Source organism: Acromyrmex echinatior, chromosome 19 (assembly GCF_024713525.1).
Source record: "Acromyrmex echinatior isolate Ae372 chromosome 19, ASM2471352v2, whole genome shotgun sequence".
Classification (NCBI taxonomy): Eukaryota; Metazoa; Arthropoda; class Insecta; order Hymenoptera; family Formicidae; genus Acromyrmex; species Acromyrmex echinatior.
In genome coordinates, this window is record NC_141870.1 from 4,912,488 (window position 1) to 4,931,260 (window position 18,773).

General features: G+C 31.0%; 1 protein-coding gene across 1 annotated transcript; it reads right to left on the reverse strand.

Annotated features, from left to right (window-relative positions):
* Window positions 1-9,341: 9,341 nt before the first annotated feature.
* On the reverse strand, window positions 9,342-18,773 carry LOC105150630 (venom allergen 5). The gene is made up of 2 exons (XM_087415907.1): window positions 16,669-18,773; window positions 9,342-16,576 (listed from the first exon to the last, which is right to left on the reverse strand). Exons 1-2 carry the CDS (start codon window positions 16,807-16,809, stop codon window positions 16,484-16,486), a joined length of 234 nt encoding a protein of 77 aa, XP_087272033.1. The 5' UTR covers window positions 16,810-18,773; the 3' UTR covers window positions 9,342-16,483.

Below are 18,773 nucleotides of genomic sequence, written 5' to 3' on the forward strand. Positions count from 1 at the left end.
AATTCCTATTATATTATTAAAGAATAATAATAAAAATTTTGCAGTATTTGCTTGATTATAGTCTTCAAAATTAAAGAATATTAAAAAAGTTATTTTGTAATTGTTGACTTTTTTGATTATTTTTGACTATCTTTTTAGTGTTGGATTTAAAATAATTCATTACTACACAAAAAGTAAAAGTAAATTTTTTAAAAAAGATAGTCAAAAATAATCAAAAAAATCAACAGTCACAATTTTTTTTTTAAATTCTTTAATCTTAAAGGTAAGAGTTGATCGAAAGTAGAAGACTATAATCAAGCAAATACTGCAAAATCTTTATTATATTATAATACTATTCTTTAATAATATAATAGGAATTAAATAATAAAGGTATTAACAATTTCGCTTTAAATTTTGGTAAAAATTCATTCAAAGATTACATATCCATTGATTAACGCGATTTATTACACATAATATATTAAATTTCTATTTTCCTATCAGAAATGTAACAAACTATATCGCGGATTAAAAGATTCATTTCAAAATATCAATTGAACATTATACTATATGCCGTAATATGTATATCATTACGAAATGTTATAAAAGAGGTCAGCATTTGTACCTGAATTGTAATTAAATCGTAATATATCGCCTCTAATGTGTAATGCATCATTGTAACGAGATACGATAAAGAGATAGAATTTACAATTAGTTACGGAGTCGCGTTACCTTTGTATTTCATCGTGTTACATTTTATTGCATATATACAAATATTGTTCGCATATTACTGTTGCATATTATGCGCTATGCCAGCTCGTTCAGAGATCGCGACGTCTAAAGTACATATACGTCACCTTCGACCTTTGCACAACTTTAGCCGAACACACGTGTTTGCGACATATATATAGTATTTTAACGGCAGAACGCATCCCATTCACTCACCTGACTTCTGAATGAGTGCTTTTCATTTGATGACACAAGTTGTCACAAATATCGTTCTATCTTTGTTACTCACTGAATATCAAGAAAGACAAAATGATGATGTCGACTTGTGTCATCAAATGGAAAGTATCCAATGTCCGTTCACTTGATTCTTGAATGAATGCTTTCCATTTAGGATTATCCATTCCGAATTACGCATGAAGCGCATAATGCACTTTATCCTTTATTATTTAGTGAACAACAAGGATAAATGATGTATCATGCGCTTCATGCGTAACTCGGAACGCACCATTGATGACACAAGTTGTTACAAATATCGTTCTATCTTTGTTACTCACTGAATATCAAGAAAGACAGAATGATAATTGTGTCGACTTGTGTCATCAAATGGAAAGCGTCCAATGTATCGATATGAATAGACGCTGTTACGGCGGACAATGAGCCTAATTCACGCAATCCCCATCTCTTTTCACGCAATGCTGTTCGCCAAGGATAGATGATATTGGGTACCGTACGCATAATTAAATTACAATTAATTTATACATATTAAATATATCGATTGATTACACTGAAGATATTATAACCAAACGTAAATTGATCCTGAACAATATAAATTTAATTTAATCTGTTACTATGACTTTATTGTTTCGCACTTCGATACTTTATACCATTGTTATTTTAGTTTTATCTTAATCCATGTTTTCTGCCGTTTAAATGTTTCATATATAATGTGCTAAAGGGAACTGAGAATAATATACTAAATGTGTATTGTTGTCATCGGCATCCGCGTTGGTTCATATTGGTTTATCTTTCCTTCATTTTATTTTAATATAAATTTATTGTAGATATGTTTATTGGCATAATTACTTTATTTTAAAAATTCATTATTACGCGTAAGTAAACAAATATACATCTCTAAAGACATCTAAAAACTTCATTAAATTATTTTTTTTATTTATTTAAATTGTTTTATTTAATTTATTAAATTATTTTATTTCATTCTGTAATGTATAATATTACAGCGTTAATTTTAAAGAATTACGCATAACATATTATGACATATCTCAACAACTGAACACACTGTTGATTAAAATTGTATAAAATAATATTTATATATTAATTTTCTCGTAATATGGAAATATTCGTAAGACTCATTGATATTACACAAAGCCCCATCTAGATAAATCGCATTTGCATTCGCATTCGCGATGAACTAATCAGAAGCTGTCGTTAGTCCCATTGACGTTAGTCCGATTGACTGTCGCGAATGCGAATGCGTTTTGCTTGTTGCAATTTATCTGAATTTGAATGCTGAAAACATTAGAATATGACTGTTTATACAGCAAATAATTGTATCGTAATGATAGGATGTCCGTCATCACCAAAAGTTACGATCAACCGACCGATTTCTTTCTACGTATTTGTCTCCCTTCAAATGAAATAGTTGAGATACATTTTTTTATGGTAGCTGAAAGATATTTTTTACTTTTTTTTTAACATGTACGTTTTTTACATTTTGCATGTATTGCTGATTCACCCATGTACTTGAAAATTAAAATGGTCCACCATAACGTTTTTTTTTAATTTCTACGTTACTTAAATGCATTTATCACGTACAAAGCTTTTTCATGCTCACCTATAGAAGATCTCGCGATACCATTCGTCGTTTCGCTGACATCGAATCCAATCACTCTTCTTGATGGACTTAGGATCCGAATATTTCAAAAAGTAAAGTTGGCACACTTCTCCCCTCACGTATTCCCTTCTTTTCTCTTCGCTTTCATCTTTTTGCTTGTCTGCGTCACATTCACTTGTACTACTCCGATCATCGCTATCAGTAGTAATAGTCTTCTTCCTTTCACTCCGGCTGACGTTGAAATTCCTTTCCGCTGTTCGAACTCTTTTATCTCTCATCGCGCTGGCTCCTTGATATTTTTCCTCTTTACTCCGGAGGTATTTTCGGGAGAAATCAGAAGTAATGTTTCACGTTGTAGCCTGTTTTTATCGGGCACCTTTTCCATCTTCACGGAGACTCAAGGTAACTCGCAGAATAATGCGAAAGGCGTAGTCTCAGCTTCTGCAGCGGTAGGAAGCCTCAGTAAAAATTCATCAGTTCGAACAACGTTTGCGTCAAAGGGATAAATTCCACGGAATAGGAAGGTCTCTCCCCCCCCTCTCTTTCTCTTTCTCTCTCTCTCTCTCTTTCAACATTAATCGAAGTTGTTTCGTGAATCAAACAGTATTGAATACTTCGCTGATCTAGTTCTTTCACAACTGACGCTATCACGAATTTCTTCGTAATGATATTTTCAGAAGAGAAACGTCGCTAAGATCCATCGATTTATAACGCAAATTGCATAACGCTATTTTCTCACAATGACTCATTAGATTCCTAAAGCGATCGTTTAATAAACACTCGGCAAATTGAAATCTCCAAATTTTCTCCGATCAGTTTTGAGATCAGAACAATAAAGATTCGGAGCATCCTGAATGGAGTATAGGTATGCTTTATAGTGCCTATCAAATGTTTCGTAGCGATAGGCAGGTCGGTACGTCATCCTTTATTGTAAAATAATGTAAAAAATGGTCCTTTAATTTCAGGCTTTTAGCTATCCTTTAAATTTATTTACTTTGAAAACTCAATTTTATCCTTTACTTTAATTAATAATATTACAGGAAATTCTCCCCCCCCCCCTTTCTAATTAGCATTCCAATGTCTAATGTGCTAATAAGCAAATTTTTATGGAAGAAAATATTAATAAATTTAGTACACTCTAAAAAATATTGATGTGAGTTTAATACTCATACAGTGTCTATATAATTTTCACTGTGTTAATATTAACACTAACACTAACACTATTAACATGGTGGGGATTTCAAATCGTTAATGTTTATATTAACATCATCATAGTGTAGATTTAAAATCTATGGTATTAAATTCATATCATATTGATGTTAACACAAACACAGTGAGAATTATATAGACACTGCTATTTTTTAGAGTGTAATGTTTTGGACAATACCGAGACTTTTCTCGTTATCAGCACTGAGACGAGACCGAGACTCTATTTTTAAAGAGAACATGGGCCAATCATCAAATATTCATTATGAAAATGATGTATAAAGATTATACCGTCACTGCATGTGGAAATCCTGTATGTTATCCTGTGGGATCGACCTGTCAAAGATTTTCTAATCAAAGACTGATCACGAACTGAGTCCTTTTACGAAAGAGTCATTAAAATAGATTTTTTTTTTAGACAAATAATATTTAAAGAAAAATAATTACTATTGAATGGAGAAGTCATCCATGATCATTATTAGTTATTTTAAGGTACGTCTAGCCAAATCTCGTGAGTCATTTCAGCGAATATTTCATATCTTTTGCTGAAAAATAATCACATCAATATTTTTTAGAGTGTACTAAATTTATTAATATTTTCTTCCATAAAATTTTGCTTATTAGCACATTAGACATTGAAATGCTAATTAGAAAGGGGGGGGGATTTCCTGTAATATTATTAATTAAAGTAAAAGATAAAATTGAGTTTTCAAAGTAAATAAATTTAAAGGATATATAATTTCAGGTATAGCTACCTGAAATTAAAGAACAATTTTTAAAATTATTTTACAGCTATGAAACTACTCACATTTTCAAGTAAACAAGCTTGCACAAGTGGCTTGCATAAGCATACTTGATAAGTTTACTTAAACGTGTAGTCTGGCAAATGCTTACCAAAATTCTCGCGGCTCGAGTTTCGGTTCACTGGATACACGTTTATTCATTCGTTTATCGTTTATTCGCAGTAAAAATACAATTAAAAAAATTTTCGATTCGAAACCAACAAGACTCTCGACTCGAGATCGAGACTGAAACCGAGACCGAGACAGATCAGATAAAACTGAAACTATATCAAGAATTTCAAAATCAGACCGAGACTTCTCGTCGAGACGAAATCAAAACACTAAAACTTACAATAGTTTTATGCAAAGGTAAAATTAACCCAGGCAGAATGACAGTCACAATAACATCAAATTAAGTCATGATTAATTGAAAATTGAATTTTTAATGATTATATTTGCAACTATTTTGATATTATTGACATTATTATTAAAAATAATCATATTTGCGATGATTTGATTTACTTGACAGTTATTTCAAATATACTGTGCAAGAAAATTTAATGCGCAGACTTCTGATAGTTACAAACTAGTTTGGAAATATTTAAGAATAAAGTCCTAAAATTTGCCCTTAGGTTTACTCCTTAGGTTATCTGTTAGATTATCTGAAGATTTACCCTCCATTTTCTCTGAAAAAATATGATCTCCGTATTTATGACACATTACACGTTGCTTATACAAAGATGCTGCGCCGTGGTCCCAATTATATTCTATTTGTTACCCTTATTTATTAAAGCTAAAATAAGAGAAATCCTATTTTTTGCTCGAAGTAGATCTTGGTACTTAAACATTTTTATGTAAATTTATATACATGTCTGATTCTGCAAACAGCGCGCTAAAATTTCTTTGAAACGCAATCATAAACAGAATCAGAATAGTAATATCACATAAAAATTATTAAATTAACAAATCATTTAATAATTTTTTATGCTGTATAATAAATATCTTTATAAGAATATTAACCACTTTAGATTAACCACTTTAATTTTATTGAGAAATTTTATTTAAAAAAAATTCTTTTTTAAATTTAATTTAATTCATGCGCACTTTAATAAATAATTCATACTAAACAATTTTTTTTATAATTTTGACTATTTTTCTAATATACGTAATATATTATTATATACATTCTTAAAGGATATCGATAGAATTAAATAACTTTAATAGATAATATCTTCAAATTTAATTTACATTACAACATATGCAAAGTTCGAAGGTTAATAATTTGATATTAGTGAGAATCTTAAATCTGTGAATAATTTATTGCGAAAAATATCGCCTCAACCGGTATTTGAACTCGGCCTTTATTTATTACCCTTCATATCACGATCGCAACGCGTTTCGAAATGCGACACCTCTCTGCTAACAGTCCGTGCGATTTCATTTCGCTTTCGCGATCCAGCGCTCGCACCAAAACGACTGTCTCGTTTCCACCGAAGCACCTGTCTGCGACTCGCTCGTTCACTCGTTTGAACACGAAATCGACATGATGGAACATTGCCGCTTTCTCGTGATGTTTAACGGGGTGGGTAATCGTTCTCTCAACGAGATTCAGTGTGTTATTCTGTATATTCGCGTCGCGGTCTGCGTCTCTCACTCCCGATATAGCAGACTGTAATTTGTCCTTCGTTTCCGGTTGGAGAGTAATGCGCGAATCACCGGATCGAATAGTTCATTTACGTGAATGATATATCGACTGTTTGTTCATAAAATGTATGTATATGCTTGGTGTATATTACACTCTCGTGTGTGGATATAATACTGAATTGTATATTTTCGTATTGCGACTTATTGCTTGCTTCGTTGTTAACTTCGCGTCGGACTTCAGAATAAACTGTCCCAAAGTTGTCAACAACGGATTTCCGAATTTGTCGAGTCATTGGCATCGCGAGAAAGAATCACTATCAAATTGAGCGCCGCGACGCATTTGCTTTGTAAGTAAAATCACAATGATACGTAATTAACACGAGATGCGTATCTTACAACGCTCATTGGACAGAAATCTGAGGCTTTATTCTTAAAAAATATCGCATACGAAAATACTGATGAAATTTATAGATAAATATAACGTATACTATAATATTTTCATAATATTTTTTTATATGGATTCTATCGCGCGAATGAACAGCAAAATGACGATTATACTTTCGAATATGTCAAGTATCTTACCTTTGATTTTAACATCTTCATTCACCTGCATTGAACAACGTGTGTATGAGACAAAGAGAGGGAGAGCTCTGTGAAATGCGAACGAATTATTTCTTACTCAAACAGGGAAACAGGGAGCAGGGAGTGTAGTCAGAGAGCAACAAGTGTAGCACCACTACCAACCGTCGCGCAGCAATGACGACGTAACGCGTGAAGTTAGTCGCGATTTTGTTTTCGAAGCCATCCCTTCCCCCTCCGTTGACCTGATGCGCTGCTCTGTTGTTTATCTGTAAGACATCGCGGCGTACGGACGCTCAATCAAAAGGCCTAACGGATCGTGGCGGCATAGCTCTGTACGTATATATTGTCGCGATTGTTCTCTCGCTTTGCTCTTCTGGTTTCCGTGACGCAATAGAGATTACCCGTCGCTTGTCGCATGCGATCACTACCGTGCGAGTACTAAAGTACCTCGTGATCGTCGTCTAACGGGAATTAATCGCGTTGTCGTAGTTAACTTCATTCAGATTTGTTTTTATTCCTGCAATCTAGAACTCTAGACTGCATTAGAAACTCTCTTTCTCGCTTTTGTCAAATATTAAACATATATCTGTCTCACTTTAAGTTTCAAAAGTGTATACTAGTAGTATAGTCACAGAAAATAGATCTTTTGTTTTCGCAAGTGAATTTTATGTGTGTGCCATAAAGAAGTCACGACGAGATGAGGAAATGGCGGCTCAGAATGGCATCGGGCAACGGCGGAGTCTACATAAAGGGTAAGTTATTCGATGGTTATTTATTGTTTTATTGTCCAATGAATTGATCGTTTTTCACTGCGCATCATTAGATTCGTTACTTGAAATCCCGAAAAATTGTGTATTTAATACATATCATTCGTATTCTCAGCGTTTCTTTTCTTGAAATATTAGAAACGTCTGGTTAAATATAGTTTACATTTTTTTTCTGAAAATGTTTGCTTTGGCATCTACAAAATAATTTTTGTGCGTTCTCGTTTTTTGTATATCTTTTGTTTTCCGGAAATTTACTTTAGGACACGAAAAATCTATCGTGTGTAATAAAGATGTGAAAAACTATCATATAATAAGAGTTAATCATATATTATCATATATTAAGAGTTAATATAAATAAGATAGATATATGATGTTTTCCATCAAAAGACACGCAGAGTAACACAGTGATTATTTTATTTTTGTTTTAACAGTAACAAACAATAAGTATATAATAATTCATTGCGTTACATCTGTATTTCTAGATGGAAATTCATAAAATTCAAATGTTAGAAAGAAAGAAAGCTGAAATTTTAAATATAAAAAGTGTAAGCATCGCGAATAAATCTATTGTACATCATTAACTTTATATCTCTAATTATATATATAAATATATATAATAAAAATTTAATATATAAAATTATTATATATCGCGTAACGTGAACTACGCCAGAAAATTTTTTTTAATTATTATTTTACAAAAGGTATTTGATACTTGTTGTATACAAAAGATATTTCTATCGTGTTTAATTTATGATATTTAAATAAAACTTTATATTTAAAAGTAGATTTTATATATCACTTTATTAATAAAGTCTACCGCAAGAAATATTTTTTAAATATTATTTTGAGCATTGCTATAATATATTCGTTTTTTTTACAGATTAATACATTAACTCTGCTGCTACGCATCGATCGGTAAGTCAAGTTATTTTTTTTATTTTATTTAAGGTAATGTATATTTGAGATATATATATATATATATATTAATATATATATATATATATATATATATATTAGGTGTTGGAATTAATTCGTAGCGTTTTTAATGAAAGAATGTTATTTATTTCACATGAGCATTAAAAAATACATTAATGAAAGTACTTCCCATCACTTGTAAAACGCTACGAATTAATTCCAACACCTAATACTTATATATATATATATATATACTTATATATATATATATATATATATATATATATGTATATACAAGTTTAAAATAAAATTAAAACATTAATTTTATCTTTTCAAAATGGATCTCATAAATCTATTACTTTAAATAAAATTCGAATTACGAAACATGTAATTTTAATAAATTAAAAGTTGTAATAGGTTTAAAAAATTTAAGAAGAAATAAAATTAATTTACCACGAAAAGTGGCACGATTTATAATAATTTAAAAATGTTAAAAACTTTCCATTTTTACTCAATTTATTAAACTCACATAATTTCCATTCTTATCTTACATATTATAAAATTTTAGGAAAGGAATAATAATAAATTAGAATAATGATAAATTAGATTTCATTTTCCGATTGAAACGAAGATAAATGTAAATTTAATTATCAGGCGTTAAATTTAGATTTAACTCGTGATATTTACGATAAAATCTCCATAGTCAATTCCGTTGTAATGCGATATATTTCCACATGTTTATCACATTTCCATAATTTATAAACTAATAATTGTTAAATCATCGGCTACTTGTTACTGACAATTTTACTCACAATTTACTCGTGATCGCAACAGCAACGTTATATTTACTCAGATTATAATGACATTATTGCATATTCAAATGCACACACAATGTGCACTGTAAATTTAGATATCCCTGATATCCGATATTGTTATATAACTGATAGATAGATATATATTAACTCAATATTTTAGATTATCTTTAAATGATGTTAGCTTATATCTATGATACAACAATAATCGTAGCGTTAAGTATAGCGATATTGTACAGAATAACAATAGCTGACTCAGAGAGATAATACAGACAGTAGAAGACGTATTGTTTATCTGTTGCTCATTTCTTACTTGTGATCTTCGGCTTAATTTGTCCGGATATGACGAATCCTGTATCGTTCCTAAATGAAGTAATATATATATATATATATATACATATATACATATATCAGTATCTAGACAGAATTTCAAGATTACAAAATAATATTTCTTTAGTTACGTACACTGAGAGAAAATATATTAAAATTGAATAAATAATTGTTTGAATAGTACTAATATTTATGAAAAATAAATATTAGCAAAATAAAAAATATAATAGTTATATCAAATTAATTTTTTGATTCTTGCATCAAATAAATATAATAGATTTATATTTAGTAAATATTCAACTGACACTATTCAAATAAATATTTATTTAAATTTAATACATTTTTCTCTCAGTGTATTTAATATTCTTAAAATTAAAAAATTCCTTAACTACATATTTTAATCATACATATTTTAATATGTAAATGAAAAAAATATGATATGTTTTTTATGTTAAAATAATTCTCTTTAGTTTGACTTCCAACATATTTCGTCTATAAAGACTACGTCAGGTTCTCTGGGACATCTATAAATTTATTTACGAGATCATTTTTTGGAAACATGTTACGTGGGAAGAATGAAAACGTCTAAATTATTATCGGGGAAGGGACGATATGTCCTTTTCGGTAATATTAGTCGATCCATCATTCTTATGTCAGGCTCTTGGTGTTCAAAAAGGGATGAATAATCGCTATGACATCGCTATGACAAGAGCTGCATTGATCGTCCAAAAAAGTAGCTATCGTTTTTTTTTACATTTTAGTAAAGCAAGATTACTCGGCATTAATTACTATTTCATCATTCTGAGCATATCATCTGAGAATGAATACGAAAACGTTGATCCACATTGACGGACCTTAACCTGGTTTCGTTCGGTTGATTAATGTGATCAACATGGTAGGAGATATACGCGATAATGAAAGATAACTTTGTTCCCTCCGTTCTAATCGCATAAACTGCAATGCAGACCTTTTATATACCTATGGGCCAATAATTCAAAGTAAAATAATATACATAATGACACTTAAAATTATGCCTCAATTAACAAAAAACGCGATAAAATAAAAATAATTGTAAAATATTTTTTATACAATAAATATGATAGCAAAAAAACTTTCTGATAGTCATATTTATTGAATATTATTTCCTTCTCTTTTCATAAATTTTATCTTCTCTTTTATTAAATTTAATATTAAATTACGTGCTTATCTAATAATGCATAAAATTATATAAAAAAATATATAAAATATCATCACAGAAATATAATACGTATTGAAAGATGGATCAGCAAGTATTAACGGCGAGAGAAAGATTTCTTCCTTTTGCCGACAAAAGTAATCTTGTTACACAAAAGTGCCCCCGGCATCTGAGACTCATTGTCAGAAACACCGATAAAGATAAATGAGCTTTCGTGCTTAAGGATTAACCGAGTGGTTGCGTGTCTCGTAACGATCGATGAAGCGGCAAATCTACGGATAACCGTCTCGTTTAAGTGTTCAATCGTAAATAAGTAGTAACGAACGTGCATGGGCGGACAACGTGATGACAGTGGTATCGATCTTCGCATTTGAGATTTGCAAACAGCAGTATTGCCGAATAAGGATTATTAGAATTTATTAATGTTAAATCTTACATTATAAATTTTTGGAAATGGATTTTCACTCCCGAAGAGTGATAGTTGCGCAGGAGTGAAATTTTCACTCTTATGCCTATACACATTGGAGATGCACTGAGGATTGCAAATTGAGGATTAGAATTCAGCCAATTAGAACAAAATGGATTAAAATTAAAATTATCTGATTGATCGAATTCTAATCTTTAATTCGCAATCTTCAATCTTCAATACGTACTGTGACACGGATATTAGAGAGTGAAGAAGCACTCCAAGCGAGAGTTAATTTTTAATTTGCAGAGAATGAATAATTTCACTCTGATAAAGACTGAAATTTCATTCCGATAAATGTCAAGTATAGCTCTCTTATATCCAAATCTTGACAAAATTAAATATTTTTGCACAAAACGAACGAATCTGGCAGAAAAAAGCGTCACTCTGCTTCGCGAAGCGAGATATTAAAGTTGACCTTTTAGAAAATTTTTAGAAAATTCCTTGAAGTAATTCACTCTTGCCGGATTGGCGCAACTATCACTTTTCTTGGAGTGAAATTTCACTCCCCAAAATTTAGAGTATACAAGATGTTAAGATACCTCGTGCATTTCTCATTAGTATTATATTTGAATATACAGGGTACTCGTGAACTAGTAGTACTTACAATTGAGAAGGAAGTGATTCTACATGAAAAAATAAGTCGAAAACGTTGAATAAAATTTTCTTATATAAGGCATTATTTTTAAGAAAATCAATTTTAAGTATTCGCCTGGTATAAATTTAATTAAAGAATTAGAACATGGAAAGTATTTATAGAAATTTACTTTAAAGACCAGAATTGTGTATTCGACAGAATAAACAATAATTTATAAAATAATAAAATTTATCGTGTGTGAATATCCTATTTTTGAGTATTTCCGATTATCAATACGATAATAAACACAAATACAAGCGGAGATAATAGTTCACGAAATTCATCAAATCGAGACATAGTTAAGTGCACTTGGCGAACATTTAAAATCGATTCTCTTGAAAACAAAGCCTAACGTGACAGAATTTTATTCTACATTTTCAATTTATTTTTTAATGTAAAATTACTCTCTTCTCGATTACTATTCGATTTTACGAGTACTCTATTTACTTAAACAGCCTGTATGCACTTGCATGCACAAATAACACTGAATCACTGTTATTATCTGTGTTGAAAAATTATTTAAAAAATTATCAATTTGAATAATACGTATTTCCCATCGTATTTTCTAAAGCTTATTAGCTTTTTGTTCCTTATTTCTGCCGAAATCTATTTATCTTTTATGAAAAAAGCTAAGCTTCGAGTTCTCGTAAGATGAGGACTTATACTTACTGCAGAGAGACGGGTAACGGTCGCTGAGGAGGGTTCCAAGCGGGCACAAGCCTGGTCGGCCGAGCGTGTAGAGCTGCTGGGATGCTGTACGATCGACGGGTCCGTAATTACACACGAGTACTTCGACCTGAAACCCGCCTAGCACCATCGCGATCTTGCTCAAGTCGAGCGTGTAAATCGCGCGGCCGCAACCTACGTAAATGAACGTCGCCGATGCGAAGGGAATGTAAGAGGAGAGTTGCCACGCCGTGTTAGAATAGTTCACTAGTCTGAAAGGTACGATTAACTGGACTAAATTAAGGTGGATGGCCGGCAGTCAGTTCTCGGGCCTCAAGCTCTTTCCATTGACGCAACTTGAATTCAAATTAGGACGGATCTTTTCATAATTTGAGATGCTCTCGTAAGATTCGAGAGCATTCGAGAGATTTACTCGCATCTTATAGATTTATCTTGAAAGTCGTGCAATGCAAATTATTAAAATTAAGTTTTACGAAGAAATGTAGAATTAATTGAGATTTTGTTTGAGCATGTATGATAATTCTAACACATATTGCCTTAAAAAAGGCCGTAAAATTTGTATTTGAAAGCTATCTTTTTTTTCTAATATTTTTGAATAATCAATATTTTTGTATTTATACATTTCTCTTACCAATTCTCTTAGCAAACATATTCGGATAAAATTTGACATAAAAAGTTGTATAGATATAAAAAAAAGCGATAGGGGTAATACGTTTTTGTACAGCTCTCTTTCGAGCACACTTTACAAGGTTAAAGTTCGAAGTCTGATTGTATCGCATTTTCATGTATCCTGTAGGAAATTGAAACCTTTTTTTTCTATCAGAACTGAAATAATAAAAAAACGACAGAGGCTCGTTTATAGCTGCTAGGGGATCCGTGTACTGGACTATCGAGTAATTTAGACCGGTACAATAGCACTCTCGATTTCCAATTTACCGAGAGAATACGCGATTTTGATTGTTCCCAGCGACAGAAGAAGAACCATCCGCTATTCTTCTATTTTCACCCTCTGTTCCATACAATCGGTCTTCGGTCATTTTCTCCGACGGTCAAGTCGCTTCATTTCTCTCTTCGTCGTCCTTCAACGCCTGGTAACCTCTCACAGTACCGGCTTTAAAGGGTGATCGAAACGAACTGTTGCTCAGAGCCAAGAAGAGCAGGTAGATAGAGGTACAAGATACGTGAGCGTGCGTTAGCATTAATATAACCCTCTTTGAAGTAAATTATTTTTTTCAAAACTATATAGACTAACTCTTCAAATTCTTTGAAGTGGAATCTTATTCTAAAGAATGAGATCCTTTTTTCAAAACTGGCTGGATTTCCACTTTTTAAAGTGAAATTCCTCTCCAAAGAATTTAGAAAAAAATTGCTAACTTATTGTTTATTTTCTAGTAAATATAAACATAAAATTATAAATATAAAATATTTTTAATATTTTACAACTATTTCGGCGGTTTATTATATTTATTACGAATTTTATATTCCTCTCGCTATTGAAATAAAACGCTACAAATAATTATTTTATAAATTCCATTACACGTTCAAGAGATTTTTCTATTAAAAATGAAATAAAGATACAGATATAGGTATATTTGAAACTTCGTTAATTTATTCTATTTTTTTAATTTTATTTGATTCACGAAAGAATGATAAAGACAGAGCGTGAAAGTTTTCCATTTGATGGAACCGAGATTTTTAAAATCAGCACTAACTCCCACGAGGGTACTCGCGAGCGAAAGCAGAAACGAGGATGGTAGATACGTGGAATGAAATAGAGGCTCGCGAAAAGGCGAGAGGGAGACGAAGGAAAGCGAAGAACAGAGTGGTGGTTGCAAACCTTCCCCTAAAATTCGGGGGAGCGAGTTAGCTGTGTCTACACGCCGCGCCGGATCGAACATCGACCATTCACAAAGGGATAGTAGAGTCTCTTGGCACAAAGGAATCGTTGCGATCAACTCGACTCGAGCCATTGTACCTTTCTCTCGACAGCATCGCGATTCGTGCACGCGTTACTATCGACCTAGATACACATAAGGGAAGCGTGTATGTGTTCGCGACGATCCTTGACGTGTAATTTGCGTATACAGTATATCCCATAGATAGCCAGTTATTTTCCATTTATGGAGTCTTTGACTATCGTGGAATCAATTTTTTTTTTAACAATAACGTCCTGATAATTAATTTTTTAATTATAAACGATTGAAAACAGCACATTTTTCGGAAACTCAAAACAGTTTGAACAGATAATGGAAATGTTTTTAATTTGATTTTAAATAAATTTTATTTTAAAAAATTTAAAAGTTACCAATGGCCAATAAGTGAAAAAGATATTTATTATTGAAAATTGAAAATTTGTGGCGAATAATAAATGATCTTCCATTAATTCGCCAAAAATTAATTGGTCAGACAATCCATGTAAATGACAGGTGTCTCGCTAGATATGGAATATCCTGTACATTTTATGTATAACTATGCGCACTTTCGACTTTTACCCGACATCCGCGTTGTCGAAGTTTTCCACCTCGTCGTACCACGATGTAATATGAAAGTGAATTCTTTTCCTACTCGTGCTATTTTCCACGCTGTCCATGTCGAGTACATTTACGTTCTGCCACACTTCAAATCGTTCTACAACAATCGACTTGTTTCAGTAATATTTACTTGTATCTATGTAGATTAACTTTAATCTCGGTTCGAATTATTATTCTACATTTTTTTTAATTCTAAGAGTTAAAAAAAGATGAAGCGCAAATTGAATCGAGATCAAAGTTAATTCGTATTGGTGAAAACGGATATAAAATAGAGTGAAGTTAGTCACAATTCTATTAATATAAAAAAATAATGACAGTTAGAATATCACTTTTTATAGTTTTACAGTTGTTTATAAAAATAATAAAAGATCTCCGCATTTTTTATATTTTAAAAACCCAAAATTGAAAATTATTTAAAATTATTTAAAATTATTTAAAAATATATAACCGTCGGAACTCTGTTTACAAATAATTATAGGGCATAGAATTTCGCAAAAATTAACGAGAAATGTCGCTGGAGAATTGCGATAAATTATCAGCATGATACTTTTTTTCCAAACGTGCTAACTTCTATATTTAAAATTTTGTTTTCATGTTACATGTGTTGATAAAACTCGAGTAATACTAATGCGAACTGTAGTCGAAAATAGAAATATTTATCTTTATTTGTACTTTAGTGGGAAAGAGTCGTTCTCAATTTCTCGAAATTGGTACGCCGTATTTTTAATTTTGGTTTTTAATATAAAGAATGAGAAATTTTTTTTAGAAAATTTTTATAAGAAACTATAGAATTATTAAAAGAGTGCTACTGGAATTGTCAATATTTTTTTTTATATTGTTAGAATGTGATGATATTTTTACAGATCCTATAAAATGTCTGTATAATGCATTTTGATCTCGTATAGCGTTTGCTTTTAAATTAATGATTCCTGAAATACACAAGATTACTCACACAGTTTTGTCTTATTAAAACCTCGAATAAAACCCTTTTACTCGTTTATCTAATTTCGCAGATATTGAAACCGTTATAAGAAAATATTTCAAGAGTTTCATATCGATCATTTTGAAGATATTTCCGCCAATTGTCGTATTTTTATTCTTATAAATACTTTCGCATATTTTTATATCACCGGAATTTTTATATCACTGAAATCTATGAGCTCCGAATAAACTTTAAACCAAATCCGCAAGCTGTCGATTAGAAAATCAGAGAATCAGGACTGTGCGGTCTTACATTCTCACAATGCTGCATACATAGACGTTTCGGTGGTTGTATCGGTAGAACAATTTCGCGTCTGCATGGGTTATTGGATATTGAAAAATAACGGTACGGCAAGAGGGAGGGATGAAAAATGAGATATATCCGTCGGAGTTACTTGCCAACATCTCGGCACTGATCCTTCTCGAAGAGCTTGCACTGCAGCGCCCATCGACGAGCTATAACGGCAAGTTCGTCGTCCCAGATCTGTCGAAACAAATGACACTTCAGACGTCGTCCACCATCCCCGGGATAAATGATTAAATATCGCGTCGCGCGTATTCCGTCGATTTTTATACCAATTCCATCATGGTCCTTGCGGCGGGCTGCGGCCCGGGATTTCCGCGACTCTCCTTGCCGTTCGCAATGACAACACGATAACGATTATGACTCTCGAGCACCTCCTCGATATCCTCTTCATCGAGGTCGTTGTTCACCATATCGATGCAATCCGCGCTCCCGCAGTCAGACTATACGGATGAATACCAAATTGTAAACTGAAGGTACATTCATGGAAAGAATGGTTTTGCTGAAATATCTAAAAATTAAGGGGATCTTAAACTCGTCTGTTTTATCGATTATTTTTCAATAAGTATTTTTCTAACTGTCTTTATATATACAGATTTAAAAATCTTTTTTTAATTAAAATATATAAAATATAGTGCAGTCCAAACCGGTTAATTTCATGCCAAAAACGAAAAAAATTACAAAATTATATTTTTATCAGTTTCTGGCATTGACTCGTAATAATATTTACTTTATATACAAGTTTTGTAATTTATGAAACAATCTTGATTTAGACTAGAGATTACACGAACAAACAATGTTGAGTTCTTATTAGAATTTGGCTTATGCCCATTTCTATACTAATGTAGATTAACTTTAATCTCGGTTCTCTTTAATTCTTACACAGAGAGAATTTTTCTTAGAGTTTATCCTGAAAATATAATAGTCTTAGGACAACATTGTATTTTGAAGAATTTTATGTAAATTTCTCTTATTCATTAATAAAGCTATAATAAAATATATAATAGGATTGATTAATTTTGCTGAAGTGCATAAAAGTGTAAAAATCTTTAAAATATTATATTATATTACAACTATCATATTTTCACGTTAAATTTTAAGAGACAATTCTGTTCGTGTAGAATTAGAAAAAGATGAAGAGTTAGTTGAACTAAAGATTAAAGTTGAATTATTGATAAAAACTGACATTAAATATCTAAAGTGAAAGATCAGTTAGAAAATTTGTACATATGCATGCAATATTGATGTAATAATAGTTCTTTCTAGCTGAATTTTTACACCAATTTATTTTTCTTCTTTTTTTCTTCAGAAGGAAAGAAGAAGAAAGAAGTTGAGCCAAAGTTCAGCCAAAAAGAACAGGCTTAATGTAGCTAGTGATGTGTAAATGACTCATAAATAGGTCCTATTGAATCGATAAAATAAATGACTTTAGGAACCTTTTAAGGAGGTTCTCGCGCTACTTCCTAGACAATCAATAGACAATTCATTCATAATATGTAAAACAATTAAAATAATGGAATAAAAAGATTACTAACAATATCTTATACCATTATATATAATTATTGTTAATTTTATATATTACTAAATATTTTCAAAATGACAAAATAAAAGTTGTAAGATACTCATTTGATGTATATGCATCATCCATTTGATATATATTCTAGCTTTTTTCAATGAAAAATATAAATTTCTTGTAAACTGTATGGTCAGTTTAAATGAAACTTTATGAGCACAAATTTAAGTGTTTACTTTATAATTATAATGAATTTTAAATTGCTGTCTCATACACAAGTGTCTCAACTGAAAAGAGAATAACTCCAGAATAAGGTTATATCTTCAACTTGTAATGTAAAATTCTATAAATTTAGAATTAAACATCTTAAATGGTACGATAAAAATCAATGAAATTTTTTCTAGATATTATTGATATTACTAACATTTGTATTACATGTATATGATAGATTTGTCTTATATTTCATCAAACGCGAGAACTTTCTTAATGCCTATCTAAAATTTTTCTAAATACAGATTTGAAAATAATTTTGTTAAACTATCGGAATAATTTTGTAAGGTGCTCAAATTAATTATAGAATATCAAAAATTTTTGCATTGCTCATTACGCTTGACTTCCCTATATTATTTTCTGTATCAAATTTTTTAATATTTCCTAAATAGGTAATTATTTGGTAGCGTCACTCATGCTTGACTTTCCAATAAAATTATTTTCAGATCTGTATCTAGCTAAATTTTTAAATATTTCAGCAAAATCGTTCTTTCCGTGCATACTTTTTTGTTGCAGAAAGGCAGCGTTCAATTTTGCAATTATGTAAAATAGCGAGTAATAAAAAATTAGGTTAGATATATTGGATTTCGAAAA

Excerpts from the sequence above, each read along its gene's own strand:
- LOC105150630 (XM_087415907.1), bottom strand. The coding sequence starts at position 16,809 with ATGGTGAACAACGACCTCGATGAAGAGGATATCGAGGAGGTGCTCGAG. Across the intron at positions 16,577-16,668 it reads CAAGGACCATGATGGAATTG|ATCTGGGACGACGAACTTGC; the intron begins GTATAAAAATCG and ends TTGTTTCGACAG.